General features: G+C 37.5%; 2 protein-coding genes and 1 long non-coding RNA gene across 5 annotated transcripts in view; 2 read left to right on the plus strand and 1 right to left on the minus strand.

Moving 5' to 3' along the window:
• Positions 1 to 17,503, minus strand: part of LOC129771717 (probable G-protein coupled receptor Mth-like 14) — a 93,592-nt gene that overhangs the window by 14,772 nt on the left and 61,317 nt on the right. The window lies entirely within an intron of this gene.
• LOC129771724 (zinc finger and SCAN domain-containing protein 21-like) lies at positions 1,125 to 9,700 on the plus strand. Of its 3 annotated transcripts, none has more exons than XM_055775701.1 (8): positions 1,125 to 1,298; positions 1,437 to 1,930; positions 8,757 to 8,840; positions 8,896 to 8,979; positions 9,034 to 9,117; positions 9,174 to 9,257; positions 9,298 to 9,399; positions 9,456 to 9,700. In XM_055775701.1, the coding sequence occupies exons 1-8, from the start codon at positions 1,276 to 1,278 to the stop codon at positions 9,572 to 9,574; spliced, it is 1,074 nt and encodes a 357-aa protein (XP_055631676.1). In that variant the 5' UTR covers positions 1,125 to 1,275; the 3' UTR covers positions 9,575 to 9,700. The 3 variants fall into 3 exon arrangements, with proteins under 3 accessions (XP_055631676.1, XP_055631677.1, XP_055631678.1); XM_055775702.1 differs by having other exon boundaries at positions 9,316 to 9,399; XM_055775703.1 differs by lacking the exons at positions 8,757 to 8,840; positions 8,896 to 8,979.
• LOC129771732 (uncharacterized) lies at positions 1,937 to 8,654 on the plus strand. Its single transcript, XR_008742469.1, has 2 exons — positions 1,937 to 2,788; positions 3,065 to 8,654. It is a non-coding gene; the product is annotated as an uncharacterized LOC129771732 (long non-coding RNA).

The following is a 17,503-nucleotide window of genomic DNA, read 5'->3' on the forward strand; positions in this document are numbered from 1 at the left end:
ACTACCACTATTGAAGCAGCACGAGGGCCCGACCATCTTCTGGCCGGATCTCGCTTCATGCCACTATTCAAAGGACGTGTTGGAGTGGTACGAAGCCAACGGGGTCACCTTCGTGCCAAACCCGCCCAACGCGCCGGAGCTTCGCCCAATAGAGAAATATTGGGCGATTATGAAGCAGGCCCTCCGGAAGAACCCAAAAGTTGTCAAATCGGAGGCGGACTTCAAGAGAAAATGGATTTCTGTTCAAAAAAAACTACAACCTGACGTTGTACAGAACCTTATGGACGGGGTAAAGAGGAAGGTGCGAGCATACGGGCTTGGGCTCGAAGTATGAATAAAAAGAAAATGCCAAAAGTTGTTTAATAGTTTTTATTATTTTACTGTCTAAAATTTTCAAAAGGATCGGTCTACTGGGCGAATTTCTACAGCGTTTTTTCGGTGATGCAATTTGATGTGACACACCCTTTAATATAAAATTATCTTTAGACACCATTTTGTATGATATTTTTTCACTACTTGCAAGAAAAAGTGATTTTCATTTACATAGAGTACTAACTTGATTTGAGAGAAATAATTTTCATTCATAATTTTTATCACACACAGTTTTCAGTTCATTTCTTCTGCAAACCCATATTGTCATGCCTACTCCCCCATTTCGTAATACGAAGCTCAATGCCGTCAATAGTGATCCCCGATTTTTGACATTAATCGTTCATAAGCTAATCGAATACTTTTCAACAGTTTGTTATTCGGTACGATTAATCGCCCCAATAAATCGATTAATCGATTAATCGTCACATACTCCCCTAAACTCGTAAACGAAGCTCAATTCGCGTTTACGGTATTGAGTTTCGTTCACGAATTTAGGGGAGCGTCAAAGATAATGATTGATTTTCAGGATAAAACTGCAGCGGCCATATGTTTTTTTCTCTGGGTTTGCATCGATTAATCGACGTAAACTATTCGTTCGCTTCGATTATTGCTTGTGCAGTATTCGTTCGATTAATAATCGAATTCTGTAGGAAGTATCCGATTAATCGATTAATCGAACGATTATCGGGGATCACTAGCCGTCAACGCAGATTACATGGCATCCCTAGTTTATCTGTTTATTTTTGGTGAAGCTGTCAATGAAAAATTTAAAAAGATCAAAATATCCATGCGATAGCTTGTTTTTCTTGCACGAACGTATAGTTTCAGCATTTCTACGTTATTATTGAACAGTTTTGTACATTAAATTTGTTTGGATGGGTGAGATTTCTCTTGAGGATTGACATGGCGCTTGTTAGCAACAATCTGTAAGTTTATTGGGAAAATGATTAGGAAACCGCAACATTGCAGGCCGTATTTTGTTATCCTGTGCACATCTAAATTATTAGATGTAGATTTAATTACCGTAAATAACACTGATCTTCCATAACAACACATTTTACCAGTGATCAATGCAGCTTTTGCTCTCAAACATGCAATGAGAAGTCTCGTTACGCGCTGGTTCCCACTCATCATCAAGAGCAGCAACTAAAACCTATTCTGCAGAAGTTGAGCAGTTTCACTTCCCAGTTGAGCAGTTATCCCACGTGCGACAAATGCCACCAAGAGTTCATAACTGTCCACAACATTTCGGAGAGCTGCTTCCTAATTTTGCCAAGCGTAGAACCGACTGCCATCAAGATGGAGCCGGAGTTAATGATTGATGACCATAAGCTGTCGGATAATGAAAACATTTTTGAGACAGGCAAAATTGAAGAGAAAACCGAAACGCTAATCATGGGACAGAATGGAGAGCTTTTTTGTGTCAGCAAAATAGACGAAGATGAAGCCAATCAAATAATAATTCCGGTTGCAAGAGCAAATACACAAAGAAAAAGCGATTTGGATGCTACACAGATGGAAGTTGGTTATAAATGTAAGGAAGGCCCCGCGGAAGAAGGTATGATGAAAGACCACATATGATTACATGCGTGTAAGAATGTGGTGTTTTTACTGCAAACATTGGCTAAAACAAGTTGACCGCGAACCATAGTTTTCGGAAATTCAGTTAGAACATCAGTTCAATCAGTTAGAACATCATCAACAAGTTCAATTTATATTTCGTTGACAATTTTTTATGTATTAATGAAAGTATTGATTTGGTAAGTGAACCTGACGATGCGCGCACATTAATGCTGTTATGAGTAATCTGAATTGTGATAGTTATTGGAATATAGGGCCCTATTATAGAAATCGAGGCGATAAGAATTTTGCTCGTTAACTCTATTTTACTATTATAGAAATCGAGCAATTCGATAGCACCGAGCGAGTGATAACTGTCGATGCAAGTGTCAGAACTTTTCGAGTTGTTTGGTTCACTTGTTGCATATCTTCAGAGAATTATTTTGTTTTGGCTTGCATCCCTTTGGGAAACATTTCAGAAACACTTCAATATATGCAATTTGCAACACATGTTTGTTTGTTTTGATCAGCATTTGTTTTACGGTGCTGCCAGAATAGTCTATACAAGGTAAGTGTTCAAAACAGCATTATTAATATAAATCATGTTATAACTTACAATGCAGGATTTACTTCCAGCGCATATTTCAGTGGCTGAAAATGAGTGGTGGAAGAAAAAAAACCAAATCACCACCAGTTTGAACGGCTCCTTGAAACAATGGAAGCGAACAGAGACATTGCTCGAGATCTTTGTGGAGGCAATTCTAATATAATCCCGGTGTAGGAAAAGTTGGAGGAATCCAGAGAGGAACTTAATGCACTGAGACCACCAATGCATCTAGGTTCAGAATGGCAGAAAGTAAGTATTTCTTTTACGATACACATAACTTTCATAAGTAAATTTTATCATACTCTTTGAATTTCTTTAAACCGAATTTCCTACCTAAAAATTGCTTACTTCTACTAGGATACATTAGTACGTTATTTTTGGCAGCAATTTTTTTTATCGCTATACTATGCCAAACTATACCACTTTCACTACAATAGATCAAACTAATGGTCGGAGTGGTATTATGCTCTATACCATATGCTAAAGCTATCCTGAAAAACAATAATGATTTTGTTCAAATCACAGATTTGGATTGACATGAGTGGAAAGGTAAAAAAAACACTAGCACACAACAAGCGAGAATTTAGAGCAACAGGTGGTGGACCCAATACAATAAAGCTATCGATGCCGCTACAACAAGAAATCGACGATAAAAGAGAATTACATGTTGCATTACATGAATAACAAAAATTGTTTTGCTAAGAGAAAAGTGAAATTCGTGCATGACTCTTCACGGAATTCCATAGATTTTCTAATAATTATATTTTTTGTACAGCAAATTGTTCCACGCTGTCCGTTTTTATTACACATGCATGCGTGCCTTACGCCTATTAAGCTTTATTCTTTGAGGGAATATCAATTTACTCCAAAACATAACCATATTAACTCTTTTGGAAATACATTTTCATAGCAGATGCCTCAAAAAAAGATTTGGCATCCTTTTTATAGTGCTTCATGAAACATTTCAAAATATTTCATCACATCCGCTGACATTCGAGCTTGCTAACGAATCGAGCAGTTTTCCTCGATTTCTATAATTCCAGATTTTACTCGGTGTGATAGTGATAGTGATTGTATCGAATCCTCGATTCGATTTCTATAATAGGGCCCATAGTAGAGTTTGTTCGTATTGTAGAATTGAATATGCGAGTCTCGATAAAAAGGAGCACAGCTCTGTTGAGGTTTGATTGTAGATTGAGAGTGAATGATGTCAATCAAAGAAGGTCGGTGAGCAATTTGTAAAGGATCAAGCAGACAACCTGAAATTCATCCAACGGATAAAATGTTTGATTAATCTGTAAAGATTAGAACAGTCTGACGAGTTTGGCAGTCAGCTTACAGTGAACTCAGAAGATGCTATGAGGAAATGCAGGCTTTTCTTCTTGTGGCTTGGCTGAACTGAAAGATTTACTGTTTATTTCACACAAGCATGTTCAATAAAACTTTTGAATTGATAAAACTTAGTGAATTATTATTATTATTAATTCATTTTCGTCAAACAGATGTAAACTACAGACTTATATATTAATGCTACAATGTTTTCTTAAGTTAAATATTATTCCTACAGTACATGTTTCTTTTCAGCTGTTTTTAACGTAGGACTACGTCTTACATTGAGGGTGCCAAATCAGAAAACAGGTCACGTCTTTATGAAATAAAGTTAACGGGCCCTATTATATAAATCGAATCGAGGATTCGATACAATCACTATCACTATCACACCGAGTAAAATCTGGAATTATAGAAATCGAGGAAAACTGCTCGATTCGTTAGCAAGCTCGAATGTCAGCGGTTGTGATGAAATATTTTGAAACAAGCTTGAAATGTTTCACGAACACTATAGAAAGGATGCCAAATCTTTTTTTGAGGTATCTGCTATGAAAATGTATTTCCAAAAGTGTTAATATGGTTATGTTTTGGAGAAAACTGATATTCCCTCATCGAATGAAGCTTAATAGGCATAATGCATGCATGGATGTGTAATAAAAACGATATCGTGGAACAATTTGCTTCACAAAAATATAATTATTAGAAAATGAATCTTTTCATTTATTTTCACAACAGCAATCTATGTCATTCCGTAAGATTTCTTGTTGTAGCGGCGTCAATAGCATTATTGTATTGGGTCACCACCTTTGGTCCTGAATTCTCGCTTGTTGTGTGCTAGTGTTTATTTACTTTTCACCTCATGTCAATCCAAATCTGTAATTTAAAAAAGATCATTATTGTTTTGCAAGACATTTCAGCTTTAGCATATGGTATAGAAAGTTCGGTATAGTATAGCAATAAAAAAGAAAATTGCTGACAAAAGTAACACGTACTAACATACGCTAGCAGGAATAAGACATTTTTAGGTAGGAAATTCGTTTGATAGTAATTCAAATAATATGATAAAATTTACTTATGAAGTTGTATGTATCGTAGAAGAAACACTTACTTTCTGGCATTCTGAACCAAGACGCATTGATGGTCTCAGCGCATTAAGCTCCTCACTAAATTCCTCCAACGTTACCTTAACCTGGATTTTATTTGAACTTCCTCCACAAATACCTCGAGCAATGTTTACATTCGCTTCCATTGGTTCAACGAGTCGTTCAAACAGGTGGTGATTTGTCTGTCCACTCGTTTTCAGCCACTGAAATATGTGCTGGAAGTAAGTTCTGCATTGTAAATTATAACTTAATTAATATGAATAATGTTGGATTGAACAATTACCTTGTATAGACTATTCTGGCAACACCGTAAAACAAATACTGATCAAAACAAACGAACATGTGTTGAAAATTGCATATATTCAAGCGTTTCTGAAATGTTTCCTAAAGGAAAATATCAGGGACGCAAACCAAAACAAAATAATTCTCTGAAGATATGCAACAAGTGAACCAAAAAACTCGAAAAGTTCTGACACTTGCATCGAAATGCTATCACTCGCTCGGTGCTATCGAATTGCTCGAATTCTATAATAGTAAAATAGGTCTAACGAGCAAATTCTTATCGCCTCGATTTCTATAATAGGGCCCAACGTTAATAACTATTTTTGCTGCGAACGGATTTTAACGATTTGCATACCAATCGAATCGGAAATTTTCTAAGATTTGTTTGGTATGCTATACATTATAATCCCATAGTCTGTATATGATATAAATTGGTGAAAATTGGAAGCCTTCTCATTTCCCCATATATTTGTTCTGTCCATTTGTGTGCTTTCCCGAAAAGAGCTGTCAATAACGGGCAACTTAACGACGAGCAACGAAGGGGAAATCATAAGATGTAAAGTCGCCGTGAACAAAAGAAGAGAAGAAGAACGAAGGACAATATTTGCCTAGAGTATGAACAGTGGATAGTGCTCCCGTGGCCGAGTGGTTAGCGTCATAACTAACATGCCGGGTGTTCGGGTTCGATTCCCGTTCTGGTCGGGGGAATTTTTCGTCAAAGAAATTTCCTCCGACTTGCACTGTGATCACGCGTATTCTAGAGCTTGCCACTCAGAATGCATTCAAGGCGTGTTATTTGGCATAGAAATCTCAACTAAGTACTAATAAAGATGACGTAAGTAATACTACGTTGAGACGGTGAAGTTCCTCTAGGAACGATAGTGCCATTGAAGAAGAAGAAGATGAACAGTGGATCTCGCTAAGGCAAACTTTCATTCTTCGTGAGGAAATCGACTGAAAAACATCGTTGCTGGGCGAGCTGGACGGCGTGGGACCGAACGCCTTTCTCAAGGCAATGGGGATGGAGGAGTGATATTATGGATAAGTAAAGTTTTCCAAGGGCCTTTTTGAAGGTTAGAGAGATGAACTGAAGCAGTATAAATGGATTTCTGTCTGTCTGTCTGTCTGATTCTTATGGACTCGGAAACTATTGAACCGGTCAACATGAAAATTGGTATGTAGGGGTTTTTGGGGCCGGGGAAGTTTTTCGTGATAGTTTGAGACCCCTCCCCCCTTTTAAGGAGGGCTTCCAGACAAATTAAACACAAACAAACAGTTTCTGAATTACTTGAGAATTATTCAAGCAAATGAAACCAAATTTGGCATGTGGAGGTTTTAGGCTGCAATAAATGTTTCTATGGTAGTTAGACTCTCCACCCCCCTCTCTTAGGGGGGTGGGGGGTGTGTGTCTACCATACAAATGAAACACATATTTCTGCGTTACACGAGAATTAATAAAGTAAACGAAACCAAATGAAGCATATCGAAATTTTAGGGTGCAAGAAATGATTCTATGATGGTTAGACTCTCCACCCCCCTCTCTGAGGGGGGCTGCCATGCAAATGAAACACAAATTTCTGCATTACTCGAGAATTAATCAAGCAAATCAAACCAAATTAGGCACATTAAGGTTTTAGGGTGCAATTAATGTTTCTAGGGTAGTTAAACTCTCCACCTCCCTCTCTAAGGGAGGCTGCCATACAAATGAAACAAATTTTTGCATTATTCGAGAATTATTCATGCAGATGAAATCAAATTAGGCATATGAAGGTTTTGGTGTGCTATCAATATTTCTATGGTGGTTAGACTCTCCACCCAACTCTCTAAGGGGGCAGCCCCCTTTACAAATGAAACGCAAATTTCTGCATTACTCGAGAATTATTAAAGTAAATGAAACCAAATTTGGCATGTGAAGATTTTAGGGTGCAATAATTGTTTCTATGGTGGTTAGACTATCCACTACCCTCTCTAGGGGGGCGGTGGGTCTGCCATACAAATGAAACACAAATTTCTGCATTAGAGAAAGAGAAAAAAGGGAAATTCGGAAAATTTAACTCCCAGATGTTCTACAATTACATAGTGACAAGTGTTGTTGGTCCATTTGACGTTTGCGCTAGCGAAAGTGATCTTTGTTCGAAACTGGAAATCGATTTTAATGTGATGAAACGCACTCCTATATCTTCTTCTATCTATACCAAAAAAGGATCGTCGGATGTGTTGATAAGAGCAGAACTCGAGGAAGGAATTGTCCGATTTAGGGCTGTCTTTATTTTATCAGATTTTCTGTATAAAATATTTATTCCATGTAACGGAGAAACATGTCATTTGCAAGTGGTTGAAAAATCTTGAACGAGAATTGTGTCTGAAAATAATCTGATATTATAATGATGAGTTTTGTTAGAAAATAGTGTAAAAGGTGAATTCAACGGGGTCGAATAGAAGATCAATCAATGAACAGTTCTGCTCATAGTAAGAAAACGTGAATGTTTGAAAGTATTGATAAAAAAAAATTGGGCGGGACGAAGTTTGCCGGGTCAGGTAGTGATTAATATAAACAAGGAGGGGAGATAGTAGGCCGGAAATATTCACGCTAGGGTATTGGTAATGAATCTCTGCTGAGGCAAATATTCAGCCTTTTTTCCAAGCAGTTCACATTTTTTGTTTTCTGTCATCAATGCATTGAACTGACGCTATGGTGAAGCACGTGTTGAGAATGTGCACCAAAAATTATTTGAGGAATACCAAATTATTCAATAAGTTATATTAAGATATTAATTTATTTGGGCTCGCGTTCCAGTCGCAATACTGCTTTCAACTAGGATTGCATTTGCGCTAATCTTGATCATAATGAAGCAGTGCTACTCTTTTCGGAGTTGTTAAGATTAACAGATAGAGTTTATTTCGTTTATTTAGTCACCAATAAAGTAAATGTCGTTCTGAAATTTTGTATGTGATTTGGTTTCGCTTGCCAGTAGCAAAACTTTCTCCACTAAGGATGACAGCTGAGCTTACCTCGAGCATGTATTGTTCTGCGAGCACAAGAATGAATCTTCAAACAATTATCGCCAAATGATTCTACAATAAAAAACCATTTCAGGGCCACCAAACTGGTAGAATAGTTATTTCAAAATTTTCGTAGCATTATAAAATAATATCCGCAGTTATATTAAGCGACTTGAATTAAACTACAGCGTAGTTCTACGTCAACAATGCGGTCGTGTCTTGAACACAACCTCCTATATTTTTTTTGTAACACTGGTTATGTAATCATTAATTATCAATCAGTTAATCGACCAAAACCTATGTACTGGAATGAGGCGAGACCTTCATTATTTATTATTTATTTGCCAGATAATCAGTTAATGTTTCAGGAAAGATACCATTAAAACGAAAAAAAAACATTTTATTCAAGTTACGAACTCAAATTTCACGGTAGAACTCATACGGGCTGTATAGAATGAGTTCTATTCAATAAACCACTCAGCAGGATCATTCCTTTCCAGGTGAACGTTCCCATCCTTGTCCACATTGTTCGAAGGCGTTTCGCAAAGCTCGGTATCTCAAAGAACATATTCGAACTCACACTGGTTGGTAAAAATGTTAGACTAAAACAAACTATTTAGTGGATCTATTCCCTCGCAGGTGAACGTCCCTATACTTGTCCACATTGTCCGAAGGCGTTTCCACAAACTTCCAATCTCAAAATACACATTCGAACGCATACTGGTTGGTGAAATATGCTTTATTACAGTGGACAATTCAGCAGTCTTTCCATTGCAGGTGAACGTCCATTTTCATGTCCACATTGCCCGAAAACGTTCAATCATCATACAAGGTTCAAAGAACACATGCGAACTCATACGGGTTGGTAGACCATGTTTCATTGCAATAAACCATTCAGCAGGATTATTCTTTTGCAGGTGAAGGTTTTCATTCTTGTCCACATTGTTCGAAGGCGTTTCATAAAGCTCCGTATCTAAAAGAACACATTCGATCTCATACTGGTTGGTAAAATATATTTTATTACAGCGAATTATTTCGCAGTTTTTTTTTCCTTTGCAGGTGAACGTCCATATTCTTGTTCACACTGTTCGAAAGTGTTTAGACATCCTGGGACGCTCCGGTTGCACATGCGAAAACATATGGGTTAGTAAACAAAGTTTATTACAATGAATCATTCAACAGAGTACTTTTCTTCGCAGGTGGACTTTCCTACTCTTGCCCACAGTGTCCAAAAGTGTATAGGAGTTCTGGAGGGTACTACAAGCACCTTAGAAGTCATACGGGTTGGAAGGAGCGCAAGTCGAAATTGTCCGGTTGATGTTTATGATGTATTCAGCATTACATCGATGTCACATTTTTTGACATAGAACTACGTCTTTCATAAAGGGTGTCAAATCAGAAAACAGGTCACGTTTTTATGAAATAAAGTTAACGTTAAAAACTATTTTTGCTGCGAACTGATTTTACAATCCCTTGGTATGTAAACGGTTTAAATTGATGAAAACTAGAAGCATTTTCATTTTCCCACACATTTGCTCTGCTCATTTGTGAACTTCCCTACCCATGCCGTCAATAACGAGCAACTTATCGGCGATCAACGAAGTGGAATGATTTAAAGTCTCCGTGAACAAATAAAAGAAAAAGAAGAACGAAGGGGAATATTTGCCTACAAATGGCATCTTCGCTACGCTGAAACCCCATTTGTATCTGCTCCCGTGTGCATTGGCCCTGGACGATTGTTTGGTTATGTAAATAAATGGTGGTGCCGCGATAATAAAAAAAATAAATAAAGGAGGTAGCAGAAGAGGAATATTTGCGCTAGGGTATTAATATTGGATTTCTGTTGAGACAAATATTCAGACTTTTTGTTCATTCGGAGCAGTTAACATCGCTTGTTTTCCGTTTCCGTTATCATAAGGTGCCTTTGACATTGCATCAATGCATCGAACTGATGCTATGGCGAAGCAGGAGTTAAGGTTGTGCGCCAAATAATTATTTGATGAATATCAAGCTAAGCCATAGTGAATGTCGTGCTGGAATGTTGTGAGTTGTTTGGGTTCGCGTGCGAATCGCAAGACTGCCTTCAACAAGGATGGCATTTGCACTAATCTCGATCATAATGAAGCAATGCAACTCTTTTCGAGGTTTTTGAGAATACCAGACAGAATAAAATTCGTTTATTTAGTCACCAAGAAAGTAAATGTCGTTCTAGAATTTTGTATGTGATTGGGTTTCGTTTGCCAGTAGCAAAACTTTCTCCACTAAGGATAACAGCTGCGCTTATCTCGAGCATGAGAAGTAACTGTTCGGCTGAAAAGTTCATAAGGTTGACGTCTAGATGGCGCCTCCTACAAAAATCTACCTAACTATCACAAAGCACCGTCTTTCAATGGACACGTGTCAAAATTTGACAGCAAACGGTCGATTGGTTCGTGAGTTACAGCATTGAGAGTAAAGCAACTTTTGTTATTGAGAAAAAAAATGGAAAAATCCGAATTTCGTGTATTGATTGTGAAATTGAATGAATTGGGCTTCGAATTGCTTCTGCATCCACCGTATCATCCAAATCTGGCCCCAGTGACTATTTTCTGTTCGCAGACCTGAAGAGAATGCTCGCTGGCACGAAATTTAAGACCGATGATGAAGTGATTACCGAAACTGAGGCCTATTTTGAGGAAAACCCGAAAGAGTACTATAAAAATGGATCGAAAAGTTGCAAGATCGTTATAATTGCTGAAAATCGTTTTACTGTGTTACCTTTAAACTTTTCAGCCGAACTGTTAATGCAACTTTTTTCGATGCCGGTAATGTTAACAGAAGCGTTTCTTTTGAGAATAGCGCAAAATGATGAGAAGTGTTTATTTGCTAAGTCACTTCAAGCCATCAATGTATGGCTCTGTATGCATGCTATGTTGAACACTTGTTTGATGCTGGTTGGTTTTCGTTGTGCGACGATGTTTAGAGGTGCGATTTCACTGAAGCAATACTAAATAAAATGTACCATGATATTTGATACTTGAAAGCATTACTCTTGTCGTTATTTCAATGCGGTGCCAAAGATAGATTGATGTTATGAGATGTGGAATAATGATGCTGGTGCAACAAGTGTATGAAGTAGCCGAGTGTATGTCAATTGCGAAAACGTTATTCCGTTCGAGGCAAATTTTCATTGCATTGACATAAAACGAATTGCAACATACGATCAGCTAGTTTATTGTTCTGCGAGGATAAGAATGAATCATTAATCAATTATCTTCAGCTGATTTTACAATGAAAAACCATTTCAGGGCTACCAAACCATTCTACTAAACAGTTATTTCTTAAATTTCGTAGCATTTTAAAATAATACCCGAAGTTATAAACAAGCAACTTGAATTAAATTACAGCGTAGTTCTACGTCAACAATGCGATCGTGTCATGGACACTATCTTCTATATTTTTTTTTTAAATCCTAATTTTGTTCAAAGCCATAGTGTGTATTCGACAAAGTTTTTAATCTCATTAAAATATGAAATTTTGTGGAAGACGTCAACTTTTTCTCTTAAACAGGTAAACTTCGATAAAACGTACATATCACTTCCAAAATTGTACGTTGTATCGAATTGTACGTTATATCGAAGCATAATAAAGTACTCACAAACGTAGTCTATTATACATTATTGTGTTGCTGTTTTAGTAAAGTTAATGAATAACTTCAATCAGAAGACGAAGCCAGCCTTTCTCATGATGTTTCGTTTCGTACTGTTGATTAAAGCATGATTCATTTAGAATGCGGAATCACAAAACCAGCTGTATTTCGGGATTGATTGAAAGTACAAAACTTGTTTTAGCATCACAATACAGATAATTCATTGTTCTATCAATAAAAACAAATATTGAAATAAAATTTCCTTTACACGCTATGGTGATCTTCAGGTTTAACGATATTGAAGGAGGTGCTACGTATGGCCATATTCTTGGAGCGGGCGAAGTCTATTAGTCTTAGGCCTGAAACTACCAATCAGCGGTCTGAACTCCTACTCTTGGCCAACCTGGCACCGCGGTGATGTAGGGATAGGAGTTACTGGACAAAAAGCTAAGTACAAGAAGTACCGATGGAACGCTTCGTTCATTCGTTCACCAACCAACTTTCAATAACAAACAACAAATGTATCAGCGAGGTACAATATTTAAATGCTAGTGCGAATCAAAGGTAAATAAAGCGTTTGTTTTACCAACAATCTTGAGAAAGGAAAGCTTGCAGTTATGCTACGTGCGCTTTCAACTTATTGGGTAGGGGAACTGTGAGTAATACGAACAGTGGGGGTAATATGGGCAGGTGATTGGTTTGTATAGTTACATTTTGAATTTCAGATTTCTGTTAATGAGAACACCTTCTACATGTTATTCTATGATATTTAAGTCACTTTATGGCAATGAATACTGATCAAAAGTGGAAAAGGGAAACAAAAACCGAAAATCAAATGAAGTGATTTCAGCTGCTTCGATATTAAGCATTTTGAGTGGTTTAATATCAAAATTCAATTCGCTAATGGTTATATTTCGGTTTGTGAGTTAACAAAGAAGCGATATTAGGTATATACGGAAAAGTAAATTCGATTTTAAGTGGAAAATTTAAATTATTGAAATAATTGTACTGGTGGGTAAAATGGACAGTTGCCAGTGGGAGTGAGATGGACTGTGAAAAGCCTTTTTAATCTACTCCTAAGGAATGCCCTGCGTCTATAAATGGAAATTAAATCGCCACATAGGGACTGTTTAGAAACTGACTGGAACCAAAAGCAAAATAGTTGAGGGTATCTCCGTTTATACTTCTGAAAAGCATGATATCACTTCTAGGTAGATCAATTCGATTTTTTCATCATTTAACGGACATTCGAATCGAAAAAAATATTGTACTCGGTCTGTTTTAATTGTAGTAAAAAACATTGAAAAACACTTTTTTGTAAAATATTTGATCAATTAGGTAGAAACACAGTATATTGAATTGTAAGAAACTGCATCAATGTTTTGGGAAACATGAGACTCTAAAGACAGGGTTTTCCAACTTCAAATTCCGAAAGTAAATTGAAATAAAACACACTTAGAATTCGAATTTCGATGAAACTTTTATTTCAAATTAAAGTTTGGTTTATGCCATTATGTGTGAAATACAACATCATTCGAATGTCCACCTAGGGCTTCCTCGCACACCTTGATCCGGAACAGGTAATTTTCGGTGACTTTCGGCACATATGGGGCGGTATCTCGGTCATAACTTCACGAATGTTGTCTTTCAAATGTTCAAGAGTTTGCGGAGAGTTGGCATAGACACGGTCTTTCGCATAACCCCACAAAAAAAGTCTAGCGGGTTCAAATCGCATGATCTGGACGGCCAATTGGCATCACCAAAACGCGAAATTATGCGTCCCTCAAATTTCGTTCGCAATATGGCCAAGTTCGGTCGTGTTGTGTGGCACGTGGCGCCGTCCTGCTGAAACCACATGTCATCCGTATCCATATCTTCAATTTGTGGCAAAAAAAATCGGTTAACATGCGGCCATAGCGCTCACCATTCACAGTTACCGTCTCGCCGTCCTCATATTCAAAGAAATACGGCCCGATGACTCCACCAGACCATAATGCGCACCAAACAGTGATTTTTGGCGGATGCAATGGCCTCTCAACAATCACGTGTGGATTTTCTGAGCCCCATATACGGAAATTTTGGGTGTTCACATAGCCACGGAGCTCGAAATGTGCCTCATCGCTGAAGAAAATTTGATGCGAAAATTCAGCATTTTGCTGCTGTTGTTCGTTCACCTAATCGACGTATGCCCGACGCATTCCATGGTCACCACGCTCTAATTTTTGTACCAGTTGGGCTTTATATGGATGTAGGTGCAAGTCCAAATGCAAAATTCGCCACAATGATGTGTTTGACAAGCCCAATTGCTGAGCACGCCGTGGAATCGAAACATTCGGGTCATCCTCCACACTGGCAGCAACAGCAGCAATATTTTCGGCCGAACGCACATTACGATGATGCACAGGTTTCACAATATCCGCTACGGATCCAGTTTGTTCGAATTTACGCACTACATCAGCGATTGTGTGCTCTGTAGGCCGTCCATGACGACCAAAACCCGTCCGCAATGCTCGAAAAACATTTGCCGGTTCTTTATCATTTTTATAGTATAATTTAACAAAATTAACACGTTGTGCGATGCTAAAACGAGCCATATTGTAAAATGGCAGACATTCAACTAACGATATGCCGCTTTGGTTGACATCTATGTCAAACGGTTGTCAGCGCAGTGCTGTATACTCTCGGAAGCCCGAAATGGAAAACCCTGTATAATTGAAGTTCTTCTTAACATGTCCGTTTTACCCCCACCTCCCCTACATATAAATAAGTCGCTCACAATTTCAAATCACACATGATTTCGGCAGCCATCATGATAACAGACGGCGGCGGCCTCGAGGGTGTCCAAAATGGTCCAATGGCTCAAAACAGTGAGTTTAGAATAACTTTTCTGAATTGCTCTTTTCAAAGCTAGAGATGCATGAGCCGCAAAAGTTGAAAGTCTCTATAATCATAACACTCACTCACTCGCTTAAATCATAATCTTGCTCCAGCCAGTGGGCACACAATAGACTTCTCTAATGCTACGCAAGCCCAACCCCTGTGTGTATCTCCTGGCAGCCAGTATGCATAAGAATAGCTGCCTCGAAGCTTTGTCCTGTCGCAACGTGTTTTGTTCTACCGTCTACCAAGCCACCACGTCACCCGGCCCGGTCATTTTACCATACCTTTGTGTGTTTACCTACCCGCACCGTAAATGAAGAGCAACTGTGAATCAGTCGCTTGAAATGCAGAGATCGAACACTGCCGCATGCGAATGAACACTGTGGGGAGAGAGGGGAAATATTGCAGATTGAGCTCCGCCCGATAGCAAATTAACGACTTCAAATTCATGGTGGAGCTCGATGATTTGATACTGTATGGTGAAGAGTGCTTGTGTATTTCGGCATCGCACGCATACATTGTTGTTATTTTTAATCGTTGCCAAATGTATGTCACATTTTAATGTTTTGTATATTAGAAATGTGAAATAATGGTGGTGTTGGAACAAACATCTAATTGCCTGTAACAGGGTAAATGTTAACTGGGAAATACCGCCACGATATCTGCCATAGCTATAACAACAGGAAGAGAAATATCGCTTGTGTTTTTGAACGTTTTGGAATTTTTAATGTAATGTTGGATTTCTCCGAAGATCAGAAGATTCTTCTCTTTGTCCATCAATGAACACGAAAAAGTATCTCATACTGAAGCCCAATGTATAGGCAACTCTCTCTAACTCGATATCCAGGGACCCATCGAGTTAGGGAGGTTTCGAGTTATGGAGAGAGGAATGCTTGTAAAATAAACCAAAGGTGCCATGAAATCCATCAAGTTAGGGAAAATATCGAGTTACAGAACATCGAGTTAGGGATAGTACACTGCATATTCTTTTCGGACAATTCATAGTTATTGAGAAGTTGATTGAATATATTATTATGTTTTGTTCAAACAGAGTGGACCAAGTGTCAGAGATTAAAAAATTGTAATTACTATACTTTTCATGATGTTTTTCAGATCCAACCATGGTCTTTCATTGACTGCAAGTACTATTTTTCATAATCACGCTATCCCGTTTGTCGTTGAAACATACTTAATAGAAAATCAAGAATTGTACTTGAAAATACACACTAATCGATTATTTTTGGTGAGTAAAATACTGTTTCTAGCCATGAAATCGGTTTGTTTTATTGTGTAAGCTTAGTGGAGGAATTCTTACTGAATAAATGATATGATTTTCCCATCAAAATGTTCAGTCATAGGTGAACAAATTTCTGAAAAATATGTTTTTGTTCATTCAGACCAATCAGGACCAAGTACATATAGCCATTCGTAAAACCTTATTGAGTGACTTAAAAAAGATTTTTTTTGGTAATAATACCATTATTCGACCAGTAATAAAGAGCTGTAGAAAAACAATTAGGGAAAATGATTGGAAGCTACTAAAACTACACCGCTTCAAACTTTGGGTTCAATTTACTTGAGATCATAATTATGTTATTTACTCCGGTCTGACTGATCATCGACCATATGTCCATATGCTCACATCCCAAAATAATTCAACGTTTCTGTCTGTTTTGATTTCACGGAATAATCTTCGGAAAAATCTTTTTCTGTGAAAGATTTGTTAGACCGATTCATAATTTTTATTTTTCGACTGAACCGGTCAAATGCTATCGAACTGCATCTATATTTTAGGATATTTTTTTTTGGTTCCCAAAGATAAAATCGAAGTTCTTCTCAACATGTCCGCATTTCTCACATTTCCTCCTATAGTGTAATGGGAGATCCCAGAATAAAATTGTTCAATTTTTTTTTTGAATTTATTAATCTGACCAAAAAAATATGATGTCATCTCAAACAATAATACATTGACTCCATATAGGGGGAATATAGGGGGAAGTCGGGAAAAACGGACACCTATGAATGATTGATAAATTACATTTTTATTCTAAATTTCAATGATGTACAAACTTGCAATACAGTGTTCGACGCTTACTGTGTACACCTAGTTCTGTAAAAATCTATATTTAATAAAAATGTCAGGCAAAATCTGTTGGTAAGCGGAAAACCCGAAGAAGCGATGGTAAATTGGATGAAGGGATGGAAAATTACATCATAATAAGCGTTGTCAGTTCATCCGATATTTGCGCTATCGAAATTGATCTTTGTTCGTAGGTGGAAATGGATTTTCAGGCGAAATAACGCATTTCCATATCTTATACCTATATAAATAAAAATGGAAAGCCAATGTGTTGGTAAGGGCAACCCAAGGAAGGAATGGTTCAAAATATATTTCGTAGTATTCGTCTATATTTCGTTGTATTCGTCTCTTCCCGTAATCAATATAGCGGAGAGAAAAATCGGAAAATTCTTAAAACTGAATTCCCATATGTTCTACAATTAGCTAAGCGTTGTTAGTCCATTTGATGTTGGCGCTAACGAAATTGATTTTTGTTCGAAAGTGGAAAAGGATTTTCAGACGGAATAATGCATTTCTATATCTTCTATCTATATAAACAAAAAAGGAAGGCCAAATGTGCTGGTGTGCCCTAAACCCGAGGAAGGAATGGTCCGATTTGAGCTGTCTTTATTTTGTAATATTCTCTGTATCAAACATGTATTCCATGCAACGGAGAAACA

Source organism: Toxorhynchites rutilus, chromosome 2 (assembly GCF_029784135.1).
Source record: "Toxorhynchites rutilus septentrionalis strain SRP chromosome 2, ASM2978413v1, whole genome shotgun sequence".
In the NCBI taxonomy this organism is placed as follows: domain Eukaryota; kingdom Metazoa; phylum Arthropoda; class Insecta; order Diptera; family Culicidae; genus Toxorhynchites; species Toxorhynchites rutilus.